Below are 20,873 nucleotides of genomic sequence, written 5' to 3' on the forward strand. Positions count from 1 at the left end.
ATGGCCCAAGTATCTTTGGGGATCTGGGGTGTAGTTCCTTGGGGGAAGTTTATTGTTGTAGTCTTGGGTCACTTTTCCTCTGCAAGGCAAAGTCTGCTCAGCTACAGTGGTGACAATCATCGCTGTCGATGGCTTAAAGGATACGTTCTGACCCCCTCCTCCCCCTTCCTTACCGTTTTTAAAGACGGAGTGGATTTTGATTCATTGAATGAAACAAGTGGGATTCATTTTTTCTCCTCCATCCCTGGTTGTCAGGTGTCATGGGAAATAAGGGCTGGGTGGCTAAGCCCAACAGTGTCCTCTGCTAGGGGGCCATGGAGCAAGGCTAGGATTGGCAAGAGCCCGGCTGCGGAGATTGGCAGGTACTTCATGCTGTGTGGGGACTCCAGCTGATACCCGTGTGGGCAATTCCAATCTCTCACTGCTCTGTCTGTTGTACCTACCTGTTGTTTCTCATCTCATACTTGGGATGGAAGCTGTTTGGGGCATGGCCAGTCTCTTTGTTATATGTTTGTACACCTGGCACAGCAGGACCCTGGTCTCTAGGTGCTACTGTAATACAATATATCAGGAGGAACTTTAACTGGGAGATGTGTAGGGCCCTACCAAATTCACAGCCATGACAAAAACGCCATAGACTGTGAAATCTGCTCTTCCCCCATGAAATCTGATCTTTTGTGCGCTTTTATCCTATACTATCCAGATTTCACAGGGGAGACCAGCATCTCTCAGATTGGGGTTTCTGGCCCAAAAGGGAGTTGCAAGGGGGTCACAAGATTATTTTAGTGTGTGTGTGGGGGGGTATCCCAGTATTGCCATTCTTACTTCTGCGCTGCCTACAGAGCTGGGTGGCTGGAGAGTGATGGCTGTTGGCTGGATGCCCAGCTCTGAAGGTAGCAGAACAGAAGGAAGGGTAGCAGTTCTGCAAACCCTCCCCCTCCCCAATAACCTCGTGACCCCCACCCCCACCCCCAAACTCCTTTTTGGGTCAGGACCCCTACAATTACAACACCGTGACATTTCAGATTTAAAGAACTGAAACTATGAAATTTATGATTTTTAAAATTGGGAAATTGACCAAAATGGACTGTGAATTTAGTAGGGCCCTCGCAACAGGCCAAGGAGGAATCGTGCTAGTAAGAGTGGTGGGAGCCCCAAAACCAAAACTAGTCGGGACATCGTTCTGTTTGTACAGCATCTAGCACAAGGAGGTCCTGGGCCATGATTGGGGTTCCCAGGCCTTACAATAATATAAAAAAAATCATGATTCCCCACAGCAATGGGCTGGATGACGCAATCACTCTTTGCCCATTTCGAACCGCTCCGGTTCTGTCATGCAGCTGGACTAGGGATGGGGAATTCTGTTAAAAACACTCACATCTGTCTGGCAATTGTCTGGCATGTGCGCATTGTCTGGCGTGTTCAACAGCGGAGGCGACTACCCGTTACGTGTGTTTTTAAAGGCACTGCTCCGGGCATCCAACCCCAAATAGCCCGAAACCCCTGTAAACACCAAGAAGGTAAGAACGTTCCCCCCGCCCCACAAAAAGCACAGCCAATACGTCAGCATAGGTAATTTATTTTATTGCATTTTATAATGCCGTTGTCCATACAGATTACATGCAGCTAGATCTACTGTACAAGGGTTTACCGTCTGCCAAAGCAGACACACGGAAGTTCAGAGTACAAATACACAGCAATGCTATTTCCTTTATACAGCACGGGCATATGGCAGGGATGGGGACAGCGGGAGAGGAAGGAGTCAAGGTTTATGCACATCCGCCCGCCACCTTCCCTGTCCCCTCCCCCATCTCATATCATCCCACTGACCAACGCCGAGGAGGAGGAAATAATAAAGTTACCATCACTGCAGGTCTAAATCCACCCCCCAGACACACCCCTGACTTTCCTTCGAACCAAGAGCAAAGAGGAATGCAGGCTTCACGGTCTGAATCGCGGGGAGCTGAGCAGGCAGCTGGAACCGTAGTTTGGGTGAAACTTGGAAAGCAGGGGTGGTTTTCTCCTTATGCAACAACGCCACCTTTTCCAAAGGCTAGGGATTGTGACCAGGGAGAACAAAGTCCCTTTGCAACGGAGCGTGCTTAGAACGAGGACGTGCAATGGCCATGGAGGGTACTACAAGTGCAAACTGAGGTCAGGTCAAGTCAGCAGACCCATGCTCCCTCCTCCATCCACCCACTGAGACCAACAAGCCACATCAGGGCCTGGCTCCATGGCTTGTGCAGAATGGCTAAGCTGACACTGATTAGAAGTCACTAGTCATTGGTTTTTGGGTGTTCCCGCCACCTGAGATTCAGCGAGAGGTTTGGAAGACTATTGCCAGGGTTGCGCAAAGATCAGAGAGGCAGAGCTCTGGCTGTTGTGGAGGGGGAAAATGGGGAAGGGTGACAGGACAACTGGCTAATGGTTCTTCTGTTACAAGTTCGGCAGAAATTCTAAAAGGGTTGGGGGAAGGGCTGAGCTGCCAGTCCCCTTTGGCCAGCCCAGGTTTCTCACGTGTAAAGGCAGAGGGTGACCCCATTTCTGCTACGTGTGACCAACCCCTGCAGATCTAACCCCGCCTTGGGGTGTTCCAAATCTCAACGCCCAGCGGAGGTCCCTATTTTGCAGATGGTGCCTACGTTTACAACAAACTGAATCCTCATTCCGAGTATCCTGGAACTTTGGGGTCAGTCAGAATCCAGGGGGCAAAATCCCACAGCTGGGTCCCAGCTCTTATTTTTTAAAAGCTTCCAAGAACATAAAACATTTAAAAAAAAAAAAAAAGAGGGACACTAGATATTTATGTAAACAAAAGACCTTTGGTTGAATTAAACTTCAGCTGTCTCTGTCCTCCCTTCCACCTCCTCTAATTCCCAGTAAACAACGACTGGCAATGGTTAGACCAGGGAGCCCAGTTCCTGTCTTGCACTGGTTGCTCTGCCCCCTCACCACTCTACCACTACAAGCTAGTCACATAAAAAACCCAAAAAAATAAAACCCAAGACAACATGGAAAAATGGAATAATCTCCAAGCAAAACCAATGAGAGATACCAGAAGAGTGCCCTAATTTACAGAAAGGGGTTCTAAACTTTCTGGGCTCTTCCCTGCCCAGAATAATGCCATTAGAGAAAAAGGAACCAACAACAGAAAAAACTCATGGTAGTAAGTTTAAAACCAGTATATATCTCTCTCAATATATACAGACACACACTTGCGTTTGGTCCTTTAACCCTCCCACCCCTGCATTGACCGTGTTTTGAGGTAACGGACATCGAATTTTAAAAATTCAATGGGTGAAAAGAAACCACCCCCACTTAAGTACTGTACGTCGTTTGGGTGAAACGCAAGAGAAGGTTTGTGTGGTATTTATTGTACCTTAATTATACACAACTCTGGGAAAAGGCTAGGCCAGGCAATGAGGGGTAAGAGAATGAAATAAAATTACCCCTGAGTATCAAACTGGACACATTTAATGTGACACAAACACTTAATGTTGCTTGAACGATTGGGACAAACGAAAAACAGGAGAGCTTGGAGCTGTAGGATATTCCAAACCTGCACAGAGTTTAAAAAACCCTTTATATTTATATATATTTATATATAATTTATATAGTGCTCTTCTGAGCCAGATCATGGCATAACAACATACAAGGACACACATTATGGTTGACGAGCAGAGAAAAAAGCAGCACAAGCCAGTTGCTTTTTGGTAACAGTACTTGTGTGCATCCTACGGGCAGCTGCGTATGTGTGTTTTGCATACAGTGGTTTTTTGTTTGTTTGTTTTTAAGTAACATCATCAAACTACTAAAGTAATAATAATGAAATTGAACTTTTTTGGCTTATCTAGAATGAGGTGGCAACGTGCCACGGGCCTACCAACTTTCAGGATCAGGCTAATGCTTTGGCAAGGCTGTAACACAAGGACAGTGCCAGGAGATAGACAATGGTGATCTCGGAAATTACAGCTTTGGTACCCATTGTGTCGCAGATACATTGGACAGGGTGTGTCCCTGTTCTGTGCACACATCTTTGGGTGGGTGTTTATTCCCAAGAATACGGGATCACATTTTGCCCCATTTCTATAGCTTGATATGGGTCTGTTAAGGAAGAGTGTTGTCCACCCCCAAAGTAATTTCTGCTACAGCTTTGTCTACGCTGAAAAAAAACCACCACATTTTATTAGAGCTAACATGAGATTAAGCCCACAGGGTTGTCACTCACGCTGGTGTAACTGTGCAGACTTTACTGGAGTTACTCTGGATTTACACCACTGTAACCAATTTCAGCATCTGCAATGTAGACAAAAAGACGTTGGGCCACATCATCAGATGGCGTACATCCACATAGGTCCACTGACTCTTTGCCTACCTGAGCGCTAAGTCATGTTAGTTAACATGTTCTAACATGATGCAGTTTCTCGGGGCAGACAAACCATAAGGTGGATGCATCTGTTCTAGGAATTCCCATCTTTGTTGGCATTGGGCATCTCAGTTGGGAAGCCCCTCTTTGTTCAATTCCAGATCCGATTTTCAGGGGCACTGCAGCTCCCACCGGCTCCAGATAGAGCGTTTTCAGAGTGCTCCATGCCTTGAAAAATCATCATATCCTAAATATCGAGTGGAAACTGGCATGTAGTTTAGTGCCAGCCAGTTTCAGGTGTGCTTTTTTCAAGGGGGGTTTGGAATTTCACTAAACAGAGCCTCAAAACTATTTTCATACAATTATTTTGGGGAGAAAAAGTTCAAAGAGCACAAGAAAGTGAAATGGACCATAAACAGAAAGTAAAAAAGGGAGCAGGCCAGTTTCACCCACCAAGCTGAATGAAGAGCCAATATCAATATACGAACAGCATCAATGATGAAAAAAGGTACCAGATTTTGAAACTCCCTTTCAAAATTTAATCATTAAAAGGGGGAGGGGAGAAGGGACGGGGACAGACTAATTAGACTCACTGGAATCCATACGTGGGAACATTCTTGACAGCAACTCTTTAAGGAACACGCTCACATTTCGATGAAGGTGGCATGAAAGCCACAACTCTTAGCCACCAAATGTGCAGCCCATGATAGAGACATGGCTTTTTAAAATCCAATTGCAACTTGAGATTCTGAAGCAGGCCACACCTATAGGGAGCTAGGAGACAGGAAATCTCTTAGTCTACAGCTTAATGAACACAAGAGCCTGTTTGGAGGCTAGATCTTGCCACTTGATCTGTGCAGGCAAACCCATGAGGTCATGTGAAACCTTGTTAATTTCCTTGTGACACAGAGGTTGGGGCGCAGACCCAGATGCAACATCTGCTCCTTGGAGAAACATCAAAAGTCATGCTTGTTCCAGGGCATCTTTGCTCCGCCGGGATAGTACTACGTTGGTGACACATCCAAATGTTACAGGGAGTGATGTGAGACTCAGACAACGCTATGAGATGAGGCAAGATAACCACATCTCCCCAATGAGCGACTATTTAAAATAAAAGCAAACAAACAAAGGAAAAAGAAAGGAAAGATTGTTCTGCCGGAGCTGGGAAAAAATGCCTCGCGTTCACAGAAACACATCCGCTTTCGGGGTAGGTTTTCCCCAGGTCATACAACGGCCTCTTCTGACTCCTCACAAAGATGTCCCACCATGTGCTGTCCATGCAAGCGGATTTCTCAGGAGAGCCCAAGCAGGGATTTTACACTCACTCACACTCTCTCTCGCTCTTTCTCACACACACAAAATACCAACTTCTGTCTCTGAGGCAGTTAGAGGATTTTTTTTTTTAAACCCTTGATGTGCTGTTTTAAAGCTACAGTCAGTTGCAGAGGAGGAAGAGCCTCTCTGGCACTGGGCCGGCAGCTGGCCAAGGATCACCCTCGGAAATGAGCATTTGATAGAATGTCTCCGTGGCCTGTCACAATGCTTAGTAGCCTTACTGGGAATACCTGCACGGGTGATATTTCCCAGCGCAAACCCCATTAAAGGTCTGATCCTGCTCTTATTAAGGACAGTGGAAGGGTTCCCATTGATGTCAAAAAAAGCAGGATCAGGACCCTAAGAAATGGTTAGATATGGGGTCTGACTTGATGCTAGAGATAAGCCCTATTTAGACTTTCATGGTGGGGCCAGGCAGCCTGGCTTGAGATGCAGCAATGCATGCTGGGACCTGTGGTCTCCAGGTATACCTCTGCATATTGAAAGTGACTGGAGCCTGCTTCCATTTTAGTCACATGAAGGGTCTCATCCAAAGCCTGTTTAAATTAATGGGGCTTTTCCTATTCGCTTCAATGGGCTTTGGATCAGGTCCTACTGCTCCTGACAAGATGTCAATGCACCCCACTCCGCTGGGCAACGGTCAGGCATTGCTGCTTTAGAGTGCGGCCGTGAGCACAACAAATCCATCCTTGCCCAAACCTCTCCTGACTGGCTTGCGAGGTTAGCGCTATCCCCCAAGGATTGGCATGTTCCCTTAGCCTTTGGTTTAACCCGCTCGAGGTGAACAAACTCAGAGTGGCAGAGGCTTTGGTTTAAACAGAGACAATTCTACTTTGAAAGAGAAAGGACTCCCTCGAGTGGGGATGGTTACAGGTCAAATCCTCACCACCCTGACTGCACAGTACCAAGAGCCACCATATTAATACACCCACGTCTGCACTGGGCCCCGCAGAACCAGCTGTGGGTGCCCAGTGCACACAATGGATATTGTACCAGGCAAAATATTAAATAAAAACGAGAACAAGTAAAGACAGAGGTGACCGCGCCAGGAATACGGTTTCAGCTTGAAAGGACAATAAAACAACCGCGGTGGCAGAGAGAGAAACTCCGGAAGAAAACAGTGCTGAAGTTTAAGCTCCCAAACCTGGTGCGATCAGTTTACAAAGGAACCAACCGGCCAACGCATCCAATGCGGGACACATTCCGAGCGGAACAGCAGCGTGTCTCATGGACCTGGGCTCGCACTGCTCTGAAGTATCTCAAGTACTGACAATGCTCGCCGCATCCTCAAGAGAAGCTACAATGAGCTCTCGGCCAAACTGGCTGCCCAAAGCAAACGGGAATCTCTGCTAGAGAGCAAAGAAAGAGAGAGAAAGGATCCCTAATACTTTGGGGGATACAAAATAAAGGGGAAACAATAAGCCCTTTTTGAAATAAAAGAAGTGTCCCCAAAAATGAAGCAAAATTCCCAGGGAAAATCTGGATGTATGCAGCAAAGGCAACCGCTGAGGGGTTTGGGGTTGAAATGAGGGGGTTACAAAGATCTATAACAGACAAGGGTCAGAGACGTGAGACAATAGCAAGAGATGGCTCCCTGGAGACAGATGAAATGGGAGCCATCCCCAAGCCCTTCTAGCACACCCTTTGTCGAGAACACAGAAATACAGCAGTAATGCACAATTCCGGTCTACCTGCGTAAAAATGTACATACAGCACCTGTAAACTTTGGTTTAAAACAATAACTTAAAAGTCAAAGTCATGGAAAGGGAAAAAGCTCTGCGGGCCTCTCTTTTTTGGCTGGCAGATGGGACAGAGCAAAGTGAACGTGTACACACACACAAAAGAAGTTAAAAGGAAAAGTTTTGGTTTATGCTTCTGGCCCAGGAAAAAGTCTTTGGTCAACAGTTACGCCAATTGCAAAACAGCCTGTACAGGGAGCTGGGGAGGGATTTAAGAGCGATCTCAAGCTGAAGAGGATAGGCCAGGTGTGTGTGTGGGGGAACCTAGTTAGCTTCTCAAAGGTCCCTATTCCCTAGCTATCTCTGGAATGGAATTGTGCCCGAAGGAATGCAGAGAAGCCTGGAAGGGGAGCTGAGGTTTTATTCTCAGTTTCTACACTTCATCAGCAGGTTGTCTATCAAACATGGTCACCTTTGTATTTTTACAAGGGGGGAGGCCTGGGGATCAAGCTTGCTTCGCATGGCTATTAGTCTGCCTGGAGGTCTCCAAACAAGTAGCTGGAGACTGACTGGTATTAGGAATTCTACTGCCTTCTTCCATTAGCTGCCACCCTTCTGGAATTGCCCCTCCCACTCTTGACTTTCCCCACAGGTGTGAAGGATTCTTTCTTTGTAAGGCATCTTCTCCCCCTTTACGCCCCCAGACAGAACTTCCCAATCTCTCTGCAGTTTCAGAGAGATGTGACTGGGAAGCTGTGGAATGGGGGGAAACTCGTCTGTTTGAGGAGACATCTAGTGTGGGCTCTGGGGAATGCCAGCTGCAATTCTGACCTGGGACTGTGGCATTTCTTCCATGAATTCCAGCTGCAAGAATAAAAGACTGGTTTTCACTCCCCTGCCCCAGACTTTGTCTAGACTGGATACATCTCCATTGTAAAGCAGTCAGAACATAGGTTTCTGTGACACAGAATTTAACAGAGAGGGTAAAAAGAAGGGAGATTCTGGTGCGAGGTGGATAATTTTCGTAGGTTACTGTGGGGAATCCAGCTGCTCGCTGATCTTAAATAGCCATTCACGACTTTGAAAACCTGGGAGCGGGAGTGCAAAGTTGACCAAAAAGCTGGGTTATCTACAGGCTGATGCTCAACAAGTGCTTTTAAAAAGCGGGGCCAATGGTGTGAAGCAGATAACACATGGCAGTTAGATAGCACTTTCCCATTTTAGGATCTCCAAGAGCAGCAACAGCAAAGCATGGGGATCCAAGTTCTAAACTCTCATCTGGTCCCTTGCTCATGGATGGGCAGGGAATACAGTGGGTGGGAATTACTAGTGTCACTCTCCAATGACCCCTCTGGTCAATACTGGAATCACCCTGACTGGTTCTGGGAAGGGATTCATCCTTTTTGCTTGATTGGATGGTCAGCAGTTGCTCTATTAGGCAGCAGAGAGGGCAGGGAATTCTGGGTCCCAGCTGCTGGTGGAAGGAGACTCTAAAGGGATTTAACAGGAAGGACAGATAGACGGAAGGATTTGTGACACCTAATCTGGAGGCCTCTTCTGGAACGATTCAGCCTGGGCTGTACAGAGGGACCGAGCGCCAACGGCTACCCACCTACCTCAGCAGAAGACAGGGGCCTGGAGTGGGGAATCAGGCTATAGAGAAGGGATTGTCGTATATTCTTAAGTTACCGTGTGTCCATTTCTGTGCATGCTGCCTCGGGTGCTTTGTATTTGAATTACATCATACAGGAGTGGATACTCTGCATGGGGCCCGTCTGGAGGGATCCCAGCTAAAAGCTTGCGAGTGGGTGGAGAAGGGGGGATCCGAAAGCACCAGCTGCCATTAAGGAGCCGGGGGGAGGAGGGAGAGGGGAAATGGGGATGGAGAGGGAGGTATAGTTATGTCCAACCCATTTCCTTCATGTGATCCTTGTCAATCCCCCAGCATCCTCCCCAGCCCTGACCCCGCTTGCCCCAGGCTGAGGGCACATCCCTCGTGAACTATGACTCCATCTTGCATTCTTAAAGGGGAAAGACTGCAAAGCGAGACAAAAAACGAGTTACAAGGAGCACCGAGTTATTCGCCACAAGCCCCTGGAGCAGGGTTGGGTGTGAGAGAGGATTGATTCAACAGAGAAATCACTTTCAATTATACCCTGCCGATTTTTGAAATGGGGATATAAAGAGCAGGCCAGGGTTTTAGCTCCATCCAGACATGCTGGAGTGGGAGAGGTTATTCGCGGGGCAGAGCATGGTGAGGGGAGATTTTGGGCAAGCTTGGATCTAGATCCAAACTGTGAGCAGCTGGGTCCCATGATCACCCAGAATGCATAATTCTGTGATGTCCCTCAATGGCACATGGTGTCTGCGACAGGAGAGTGTAGGAGAACCGGCACCGAGAGGAACTTTAGAACACGTTAAAACGTGCGTTGCCATGCCAACTGCCGCTTGTGGCCTGCATCAGTAGGAGCCATTGGGTGTCTGGAGCTGCACTTAATTCTGCATTCAGCTTGGCTTCTGCAATTTGCCTTTAGGAGATGGAGGGGAGGGGAGGGGAGGGTTGGGTGTGAGGGAGAGAAAGGCTGAGGTGAGGCAAGAACCGGACAGGGGTACTGTGCTGGCTTTGGTGACAAGCTCCTTTGCTGAGATAAGCTCCTCGGGGTAAATCCACTGGTCTGAAAGAGCTTGGAGAAAGTCCCAGAGGAGAAGCAGGTCTGCTCTGGAGATGCACCAGGAGACTAAACCCTCTCAAAAAACACACCCACCTGCCTCCATCTCCCAACACTCCCCAAACAGGATCCAATCCTATAACCAGACAGTTCAGCTTGCCAAAGTCTCATTGGTGCTGGGGGGTGGGTAGCAATGTCCCATCCGGGAGGCTGGACAGAGGAACCTTTGGAAGTTTGCTGCTTTCTGCAAAGAGAAAAGCCCTTGGGCAGTGTGACGTGAGGTAACAAATACACAAATAACCAACCGACAAAAATCAAGGGGGAGAGAAGGGGTTTGGTGTTTGGATTTTTTTTTCTTTTTTTTTTGGCATTAATACCGTCTGTTCACCGGAACTATGGACCTTCTATCCCTAAAAATCTTTTGGTATCTTCCTGTCTTGACAAAAAACAGCTTGTGCCCAGTTCACCATGGCTCTTGTCCCAGGTCTCTGACAAGGCGAGGGTGGCGGGACTGCAGGCTGCCCACTGTCCAAGCCAGTGGGCTAACTGGAGCCAAGTGCCTGGGTCCAGCTCGGCTCTGTCTGACCACAGCGGAAGAAGGGCCCCATGGCTACCTGTCAGTACGTATTGCTTTAGGATTGTCCCGGTTAGCTCAGGTGGCCGAGCTCCTGTTTTGACTCATAGAGCCGAGCCAGTCCCCACGCCCGCTCCTTTTGATTCCGCTGTCTTGTCCCGCTCAGCTTCACTAATACAAACCAGCACACGCGACAACCCAAGCCAGGATGGACCAGGGGATGACTCTTCCTTTCACCGCCCTTTCCTTAAATGCCCTGCCCTTGGGAAGGGAAGAGGGAGGCTTCACAAAGCAGGCACAGACCCTGCTCAGTGTTTCACCCCATGAGAACTTTTCATCGACACAGAATGGGGACGGAAGGGGAGCTGGGAGGAGGAGAAGGAACCAGATACGTTGTTCGGCAGAGAAGGGCTCAAGTCTTTTCCTGAATTCAAACTGGCATTCGGCCCTCGTTTCGATCTCTGATGCCCGGGCCCTGCTGCTGTCCTTCCAACATTTCCACCACACGAGACGGAGCGGGAGAGATGTCCTTTCTTCATTGCCAAGGGGAACAAAACTCAAGGGCAGAGTATCCGCCCCTGCTGTGGAGTGTTTGCGTTTGTCTGGGTAAAGTGGACCGCCACCATGATGCTACCATGCCACTGTAGAGCAGGGCAGAGAGGGAACAGGCGTCGGGAAGGAGGGAGATAAACCCAGGTTGGCTATTCTGTTCTCCAAGTGGTTTAGCATTTGGCGGGAAGACCCGCTCGAGGCAGCAGCGTGATGCGGCTGCGTAAGGTTACGCCAAGCTCAGGCTCCTATGGACACAACCGGTTCTTTTCCTCCATAGCCAGGAAAGGAACCAAGATGGGGACGAGTGGAACTTCCAGGCCAGCCACCGGGTGGATATCTGCAGGTGGCATCTGTGAGGTGAAAAGTTTCTCCTAGTGCAAAGCCCACTGAGGGGGAGAATGACTGGTGGGTTCCTGGCATCACAGATGATTTTTTCCAAAGGGGCGGTGGGGTGGGGGGGAACGTTCACGGAGGGGTGTAGCTTGGACGTTGCCTCCACTGCGTGGAACGTTGCTTGGGGAGAACCTCGCATGGAACAGAATAGTCCCGTCACCACTGGAAAAGCCCAGAGCATGGACTGAGACCCACCAAAATACCGAGAAAACCAACGTGACAGGAGGTGCCTTCCTTTTGCCATGAAGTTGGAAAACGGGGCGAGGGAATAAGGAGAAATTTTCGGACAGAAACAACCTACCATCCTCGTTCACCAATCACTAACCAAAGGGAGAGGGATTGTTTTTTTTGTTTCTCTGCACGTCCCCCATTGTGGGAGTCTGTTAAGAGTCACCGGGACAGGGCTGAGAGGGTCTGGGGGAGGAGGGACGTGCCTTCAGCAACAGGTTGCACCGAAGAAACCCTTTTTGCTTTGTCAGGTTAACGCCGAAGGTCACCTTGAGGAGATGGGAGCCGATGCTTGGTCTCCGCCTGGGGTGGGGGGTAGGGGCGAAGTGCTTGCCCCTAGGTGAGGAGGGAGAGCCTTTAAGACAAGTCTTCCACCGGCAGCTCCTCCTCCAGGTCCCTGTCCTCTGGGATCGTCACATTCTGATTGGTGGTAGCCATGAGAGAGATGGGCCTGCTGTCGTCCTCCGCCTCGGCAGGTTCTTCCTTCACGTGGACTTGATGGCTGAAGGGAGACAAGGGGAGTTGAAGCTTAAAGCCTGTGCTGAGGGAGTGAGATGGTTTGGGGGATGAGGGATAGGGCCTGTTTAGCCTCCGGCAGTCACTGCTGTGACCAAAGGTGGTTACCCTCCAACTATTGTTCCATGGCCTGTATGAGATGAGCTGGCAACACCCTAAAACCCCCACAATTGGCACCCTTTGACACGAAGGCTCATCTCCCCCATCCAGAACAGGTGCCCCTCCCAGCCGGGGAAGAGACCCAGGAGCAGAGAGAAGCATGCACTGCCATTGCCCGGGCTGAATGAGCTCTGTGGACGGCCAGAGGCCTTCAGTGTCCAGAGCTGTCAATCCGGCACCGCTCACCAGCCCTACGTTCACTTGAAGTCCCTCAAAGCTCTACGCTAGGATCCTGGCTCTGCTCATTAACTGCAGAAATGAATCCAAAGCAAAACCTTACCCCTGATCCCTCCTGCACGCAGGCATTCCAACACCGAGTTCTGCGGCATGGGCCCCTATTGATCCACTCCCTGCTCCGCCCTGTCCTCTTGGCTTACGGAGTTTCATAAAAGCTTCCGATGTCTCCCCTTCCCCCAGCTTTGCGTTCCCACCTTCCTCCGGTGGCGTCCACGGCTGTGGCCGGAAAGCACCCAGGAACCGCCGCTCACCTGTACTGCTGCGGGGAAAGCCGGGGGCTGCTGCTGCCGTTGACTTGTTCCACGGTGCTGCTCACGTCGTCGTGGCCGATGTGCAGCATGCCGCTGGTGGAGCTGGTGTTGATCATGGTGGGGCTGTTCAGGAGGGGGAAGTTGCTCTCTGCCAGGGCTGCCTGTAACAAAGGGACAGAGAGCAGGTGAATCATAGAACATCAGGGTTGGAAGGGACCTCAGGAGGTCAGCTAGTCCCACCCCCTGCTCAAAGCAGGACAAATCCCCCAATTTTTGCCCCAGATCCCTACATGGCCCCCTCAAGGATTGAACTCACAACCCTGGGTTTAGCGGGCCAATGCTCGAACCCCTGAGCTATCCCTCCCCTCTGACAGCAGCACCGTACGACAGCAGCACAGCAGGGCTGGCCAACGACACACGAGTTTGGGCGCCGTGTGGAGAACAGCTAGACGAAGGCTACGTAGAAGCTGGCTATGCCATGCCTCACCTTGGCTGCCATCCATTAACAGCTGCTCCCCAACCTACCACGGGCCCAGGAAAGGGAGAGCAAGACTCCGAGGGGCCAATGTCTCTGCGATGGGCAGGACGCTGGGGAGGCTAGGATGCCCAGCTTATTGGTAGCCAAGGAATAGGGAATCACTGGGGTTAGCGCACCTGGATCATCCAAGAGCAACCAATCGGGGGGCTCCTGTATTATGTATCACGGGAGGTAGGGCTCTCAAATGATTGGTATTAAACAACAACAACGTGTTCAAAGGGGTTCGCGTTCGGGGGCTGAAGGGTTACGGGATGACTGGTGTCAGTGATCCAATAGTGCAGGGTTCTCAAACGTTGTTGCACCGCAAACACTTTCTGACAACGAAAATTGCTACACAACCCCAGGGGGAGAAGAGGGTGGCAAAGCTGAAGCCCCCAGGTGGGGGGGCCTGTAACCTGAGCTCTGCACCAAGAGCTGAACCCAAGGGCTCGGGCTTCGGCTCTGGGCAGTGGGGCTCAGGCTTCAGCCGCAGGTGGTGGGGCTCAAGCTTCAATCCTGGGCCCCAGGAAATCTAACACCAGCCCTGGCGACTGCGTTAAAATGGGGTCCGGACCCACAGTTTGAGAACCACTGCAATAGGGCAAGGTGTTAATAAACCCAGCTTAGTGGGGTGCATTTGATAGCTGCACTCCACGGTTTTCTCTTGCTGAGCAAAGTTGTGGGGCTTGTGAAGTGTGTCTCTCCTTGTTTGGTTTGGGCCATTGCACCACAGAAAAGCTCTGGCAAGGAGGAGAGGGTCTGGCAGGAGCAGAGGACAAGCCCAAGCTGACTGGTATCAGTGTAGGAGCCTTACCTGGTAGCTGGCATTAAGTGCTCCGTAACTGAGTCCTGAAATCATGTTTTTGACTAAAGTCGGACTCCTGCAAATGAGAAACAAAAAGAAGCGGCTCTTAGCTCCTGGCCCAGGGAACGGCACGGTCAGAGATGGGGCTCCACTGCGGAGGGCAAAGCAATAGCAGACTCCTGGCACTTCAGCTTCCCCACGGTGCTGCCCTGCCCATGGGCCAGCCTGGACACATGCCCTGCTGCCAGCAGAGGGAGGCAGGTAAGGAATGAAGGATGGCCATTAGACATCTCACAATTTTACCATCTCTCCCTTGATCCACACTGGGCTTGATCCATCCAAGCAAGCCCGGATCCGCTCGTGACTTGTTCCTGCCACCCACAACTTTCGGATAAGGAAAGGGGGTTGGCCATCATTTTAAAGGACAGTCCTGCAGGCCTATACCCAGTCAACAACAGCATTTCCTTTACATTTTTGTCTCCTTCCCTCCCTCGTAGGTTTCTGTCTTTTTCCTCCCTTTGTTTGTCAGTTTCTTTCCACCCCATTTCTTTATCTGTATCGCTCTTTTCCACCCCTGAATTCTCTTCCCCCCTTCTCCTCATTTCTTTGTCTTGTCCTCTTCCCCTCGGCCCTCCAGGAGGCTGCCAGAGGCAGAAGGAGATTAGCAGTCAAGCCCATGCCTCTGTCAGCAGCTCTTCCCTGACGGTGCCGGCAACAATGCCTTCACGTGGCTGGGGATCCTCTGCACGTTGCGCGGGTTTCACCCCGATGGGCTTGCACGGGTCAGCGTGGCTAAGCCCATGTACAAGCTGATGAATGCTCAAGTCGCACGTTGGCAAGCGTGAGCACTGTGCATACATGCCCAGCTGCGAATGCGCGAGGGGCTGAGCATGCTTGTGAGCAGTGCATAGGGTTTAGCTTCAGAAGCTGGGTGCATGCATGGGAAAGAGGCACGTTCAAGGAAGTGCCAGCGTGGGTCAGTACCAAAGCCGGGGTCTGAAGATCCCCGAGCTGTGGGGGTTTCTAATCCAGACTTGGCAGTTCAGGCCCCATCTCAGGGTTAACAGGCTAAGGGGTGGATCGCTGAAAGAGCACATGGCAGGTGAGGCTTGTCGTGGTGGAAATCCTGGGGCGGCACACTGCAGTGATTCCTGTGTGACAGGATTCGTCTGCCACGCCTCCTCGCTAGTGCCCTGGAGGCAAGCTAGGATCCTGCCTTCGCAGCTGAGCTCCCCACAGAGGAGGTTCTCAGGGGCAGGCGGGCAAGAAGAAAAACCCACCCCGTCATCTTTGGTGGCCTTCGCTTTTGGTACTCGACTTCGTCTACCGTCCAGACGGCTCCCTTGACGTTCTCCACTCGCACAAAGCACTTGTGCAGGCTCAGGTTGTGACGCACGGCGTTCTGCGGAGGGGACAGAAGGGAGAATCAAAGCGGACGGAAGATACACCGCAGACACCTCCCTGCCACCCACAGCCGGCTCTGTCAGCCAGTGCGCTCCTCCTCCCCTACAGCCCTGCTCACCAGCATCCGAGCCTCCCTCAAACCCACCTCCCGTGCTGACGGGTGGCTGGCAGCAGTAGGGGTGGGGAAGCTCTCAGCCAGCCACGTTCTGCTCAGCAGCTACTCAGGGAGGTCGGCCTGTGGGCGGGGGACAGAACTACACACTAACAGCGACGGCTGCGTGGAACCACACACAGAGGCTGCTCTGGAAACAGCTCCCTCACACTTTATAAGTAGGGCGGACGGCAACCTACAGCACTTGCTGAGCTAGACAGTCCTACCACTGGGATCGTCCTTGGCGCTGGGACGTTTGCCACCTCCGCCTGCGTGCTGGGCTGACCTGGGGGGCTTTACGTGACAGCAGCACTCGTCAATAGCGTGGCACCGACAGCCCAGAGATGGAAGCCCTCCAGACACTGCTTGGCCAATGCCAGTACAGGTGTCTCCCATGCTGCATTTCTCCCCTCGGGACATCATCTCCAAGGAGGGGAAGGGGCGGCGGAAGGGGTTTAGTCTTCATGGCTACTTAAGGTGTTTGGGGATTTTGTTTCATGCCAGTTTGCGTGGGCACCTCCCCGCCAGCATCTGGCCTGAGAGCCATCCGAGATGGTAAATTCTAGTCACTGATGGCCTGCCCACCATAGCCCACTGCCGATCGCCGAGCCACAAATGCGGTGCGCTCAGCTAGCCATCTGAGACGAGGAGAATCGCTCGCTGCCTCTGCTGACGGAAAGCGGCATCCCCCTCCGGGCCCCTTGCACTGAGGTGAGGAGAGGGCTTGGGGACAAGCCCCTGCGCTATATCGCACCCCTCCAAGGCAGGCAGGCGGCACCCTTTCTGATACCCTGCCCAGACAGCCATCTTCGGCCCTTCTATGGCCCCTGTGACCCTGGCATCTCAGTCTTTAATGCACTTCTCATCACACCCCTGGGAGGCAGGGCAGGGCAAGAATCCCCCTTCAGCAGGTGGGGAGCTGAGAGGCACAGACACTAATTGGCCTGCCCAAAGTCACACAGGAAGTGAATCATCAAGCAGGGAACGGACCCAAAGTCTCCTGAGTCCCAGGCGAATGCCCTAACCACCACACTCAGCACAGACCTCTAGTCACATCCCTTAGAGGGAATATATAACCTCCCCCAGCCCCCTCAACAAAAGCATTTGCTGCATCTTACCCCAGCCAGGGAGAGGGGGAGGAGAGACGGCAGGCAGGGTCCTGCAGAAGGAATCCCCACCTCCCTCATCTCAACCAACCGGCCTGGGGATAAAACAGCCTCTCCCCCCCGACCCCATCCTTTTCCTTCCCAAGGCCCAACAACCTCGATCCTGTGAGACTGCCCAGCGCTCTGAGCTCCCACTTGCGCCAACAGGAGCTGAGGGTGCTCAGCTGGTGGCAAGTTGGGGCCCTCCACAAGTCTCGGCTCAGCCAGATCTTGAGCCATTGGTGGGAGGCGGAGGGAAAGGAAAGGCAGACTGGGACAGGGAAGGGGTGAGCTGCATCAGAAAGGCACACAAGAAGCAGTCATCGCCACTCTGAGCTTGGAGACGCTTGGCAAAGCGGGCTTTTTTTTTTTTTTTTGAAGTCCGTTCCTTCCCTTTTTCCTTTCTGTCGCCCATCTTTACATTTCTAAATGTAAAATAAAGAGACACACACGTAGGCAGACGGCACAGCCCTGAGAGACACCGGCTCCCCCTTTCCCCTTCCAACTCCCTGCCATTTGCTACTGCCCCTATTTCATTACCAATTTTAATTTGCCTCTAATTAAATCCTGTGTATTTTTCCGACTCACTTGCTAATCCATGAGGGAGGCAGGAGGCTGGAGTGGAATCTCTCCGAGCTATAATTACAAAGGGCCTAATCACGCCGGGGCTCTGCCTTTGAATAAATTTCCTTGCATTAAGGTTCTCAGATTCTCTGCCTTGCAAATGAGAATGACCCCAATTTCAGGAAGTTGGCCTCAGAGGGTTTTTTTTTTTTTATTTCGAGTCCTGATTCGTGATGAGAGACTAATTCGTTACGCTAAAACATTAACAGCAATTTAAAAGGTTGAACGGGGGCCGCATAAACAAAGGAACCAGCCAAGACAACATGGCAAAAGGAGAGACAGGGACTGGGACCAAAACCCGCTCCCTGGAAAGTGTTACAGTTCCTGAAAACTCATCCAATTGGACCGTTTCCTTCTTTTTGCGTTAAAAAAACCCCCAAAATCAAACAAAAAAGTATGACTCCTCCCCGAGCCCTGAACAAATGCATCCGCTCTTGCCAAAGCAACACCATTACCCGATACATCCAGTGTGGATGCTGGGTCAGCAGCCTCTCTGCATTATTCTTATTTCTAGTGCGGCACTGCCTGGAGGTTCCAACTGAGATCGGGGCTTCATTGCGCTAGGCGCTGTACACACAACCAGTGGGAGACAGTGCCTGCCCTAAAACAGTTAAGGCATGGGAGAGAGGAAGGATTACTCCCACTTCTTCACAGATGGGGAACTGAGGCACAGAGAGATTAAAAGTAGCACTCTCAAAAGCACCGGGCATGTTTACACTGCGTTTTAAAATCTGTGACAGTGAGTCTCAGCGCCGGTGTCTACAGACTCGGTCTCACAAGGTTCATGCTACAGCGCTAGAAACAGCTGTACAGACTGTGGGGCTTGGCCTCTGAAGCCTTGGAAGGGGTTACAAGAGTCTACACAGCTGGTTTTCAGTCCTTTGTTGACCTGGGCTCGGAGGCTTGCCGCTGCAGGTTTTAAAGTGCAGTGTAGACGTACCCCTAACAAGCCAGCAACCGTTTCCTTAGGAAAATCAGACTTAGGGCCTTAGGAGAAAGTTAGTGGGACTTAAGTTTCTTGGCGACTTTTGAAAGTGCAGCTTAGGCTCCTAAGTCACTTTGGGTAAAATATTCAGAAGTGCCTAAGTGACTAGTCCAAGGTCACACAGGGAGTCTTGTGGCAGCACGAGAAATCGAACCCATCCCCTCCCGCAGCTGTGCCAACACTCATGGGAGAGGGTTCCCACTGGTGCCTCTCAGGTCTCATATTGCTGTTCCCACAAACAGGGGGCACATGCAGCAAGCTCGTGGCCACTGGCAAAGAAAAGCTCTGCCATTCTCATTAGAAACAAATGGGGGCGGGGGGAAACGAGGGAGGTTCTTTCACTGGGGTTCCTTCCCCGAACTTGAGACCTTTGCCACAGACACCAAGCAAGGGGCTCGATCTGCGGCAAGCCAAGGTCCCCCTACTGGTTCAGGAGCCCCAAGACGTCGCTTTGGGAACCTCTCGCCCTCAGCTCTTCGGTACAGTGGCACGTCCCCCTGAAAGAGACTTTGACCAGGGGGGCTTTGATGAAGAAGAGTTTGGATGCTTGGAGCGGGATTTTTTTCCCTTAAGGTGTCACCTGGCAGATGGGATCTACACTGGATCCCACTACCCTTCAACCCGTGCCCTCTGGCTAGCAAACAGAGCTCTTCCTTTAGCACACAGCAGAATGAATAAATCTCCTGGACAGCTCCCACCTCCTCCCTTCCTGTGTGTATTTGGGATTCCTCCTTCAAACAAAGACCAGATTAAAGGAGGGACGCACAGCAAGGCCACAACCCTTATTAAAAAATAATACCCCGGCACTGTACAGTAATGACTCAGGAACCCAAATGTAAGCAGAATCCCACCGTTACTGTACAATGCTGTCATGGGTGTGTGTGTATATATTAATAGGGGCACGAAGTGGGAGGAAAATGAATCAAAATCATTCGGAAGGCCAGGAGAGAGTGCTGAAGAATTGAATGGAAAATAAAAGAATTTTGTTTTGTTTTTTTAAAACCATTCTATGTAATTTAACAGAGAATTCTCTTCCTTGCTGTAGAATTCAACAGAATTCAAAATACCTCCAGATAGGATCACATTCTCTATTCAGTGCGGCGGGATTTTAGGATAGAACCCCGTCATGGATTCATCCCTATTGACTTCAACAGGGGCTTTTCCATAAAGGAAATTCTGCTCTGGGGGATGCAGATGTAAATCCATGCAAATCAATGGAGTACCCAGATCACGGGCTGAGAGTCGAATGGTGCCAAGGGATGCCACCTGAGATTAGGCCGCCCATTCTGCTAGGTGCTGTACAAACATATAAGGTATGTACAAAAAAACCCCATAGCAGCAAGTCTTAGAACCTGGGTCAACTGATTTGGCCGCATGAGGCTCGCGCTTACGGGCTAAAAATAGCAGGGTAGAGGACTGGTTTGGGCTGAAGTCTGGGCTCTCAGACCCACCCGCCCCCCCTCACTAGATTTCAGAGCCCAGGCTCCAGCATGAGCCTGTACATCTAAACTGGAGCACAAGCCTGAATCAGCTGATCTGGGCTCTAAGATTCACTGACGTGGGTGGTTTGGTTTTTTTAAGCGAAAACGCACACAGTGAAACACAGTTCCTCCCTGAACCCAGCTTTCCGGATTCCCAGGCCAATGCCCTAACCACTAGACCAGCCTGGTTCTCAACAGAAGCAGCTCCTTAGACAGTGACTTGCATGCAAAGACACTTCAATGCAACATTGCACGGGTAGGAACGATGTGGCCCACCCAGGAACAGGTAGATCCTCTCTCACCGGAAAGCCCACCATGTCTATCTAGGTGCCACTCATGGCTGGAGCTCCCTTTTGTCTTCCACTGGACAAAGATCCAGATCCCAACACCTATAAAGCTGCATTTCAAGGCACAGCCCAGTGCAGGGCTTGCCTGAATGGGCTCTTACAGGCGATGTCTACACAGCAGCACACGGAGGCATATCTGACCTAGCTTTGATCGAGCTCGCTCGCTACAGATAGCAGTGAAGGTACAGTGTTGCGGACGCTGGCACGGGGTACAAGCCCAACCGATATGACCTAGCACAGGACACTGTGGCTTCTCTGCTAGCCCACCAAAATAGCTCAGCCAAACCTAGCTCGGGGATGCCTACACATGCTGCAATCATGCATCCTGACTGTAGTGTAGACGGACCCACTGTGGCTGTTATAACACGTGGGACTGCAGGCCAAGAGAGCAATAACCCCTTGGAAGTGCATGGCCCCGAGTCTTAATGGTTCTCTTGTGAAATGGACATTGGGAT

The 20,873-nt window shown here is 50.9% G+C and overlaps 1 protein-coding gene across 6 annotated transcripts in view; it reads right to left on the minus strand.

The window, feature by feature from the left end:
* Positions 1 to 1,563: 1,563 nt before the first annotated feature.
* The window catches only part of FOXP4 (forkhead box P4), a 142,193-nt gene continuing 122,883 nt past the window's right edge, over positions 1,564 to 20,873 (minus strand). For all 6 annotated transcript variants that reach the window (XM_073319692.1, XM_073319691.1, XM_073319690.1 and 3 more), the window contains 4 exons: positions 15,562 to 15,683; positions 14,291 to 14,357; positions 12,960 to 13,120; positions 1,564 to 12,298 (listed from right to left, as the gene is read on the minus strand). In XM_073319692.1, the coding sequence (XP_073175793.1) occupies positions 12,154 to 12,298; positions 12,960 to 13,120; positions 14,291 to 14,357; positions 15,562 to 15,683 (495 nt within the window). In that variant the 3' untranslated portion in view covers positions 1,564 to 12,153. The remainder of the gene's footprint in view (positions 12,299 to 12,959; positions 13,121 to 14,290; positions 14,358 to 15,561; positions 15,684 to 20,873) is intronic.

Source organism: Lepidochelys kempii, chromosome 21, assembly GCF_965140265.1.
Source record: "Lepidochelys kempii isolate rLepKem1 chromosome 21, rLepKem1.hap2, whole genome shotgun sequence".
Classification (NCBI taxonomy): Eukaryota; Metazoa; Chordata; order Testudines; family Cheloniidae; genus Lepidochelys; species Lepidochelys kempii.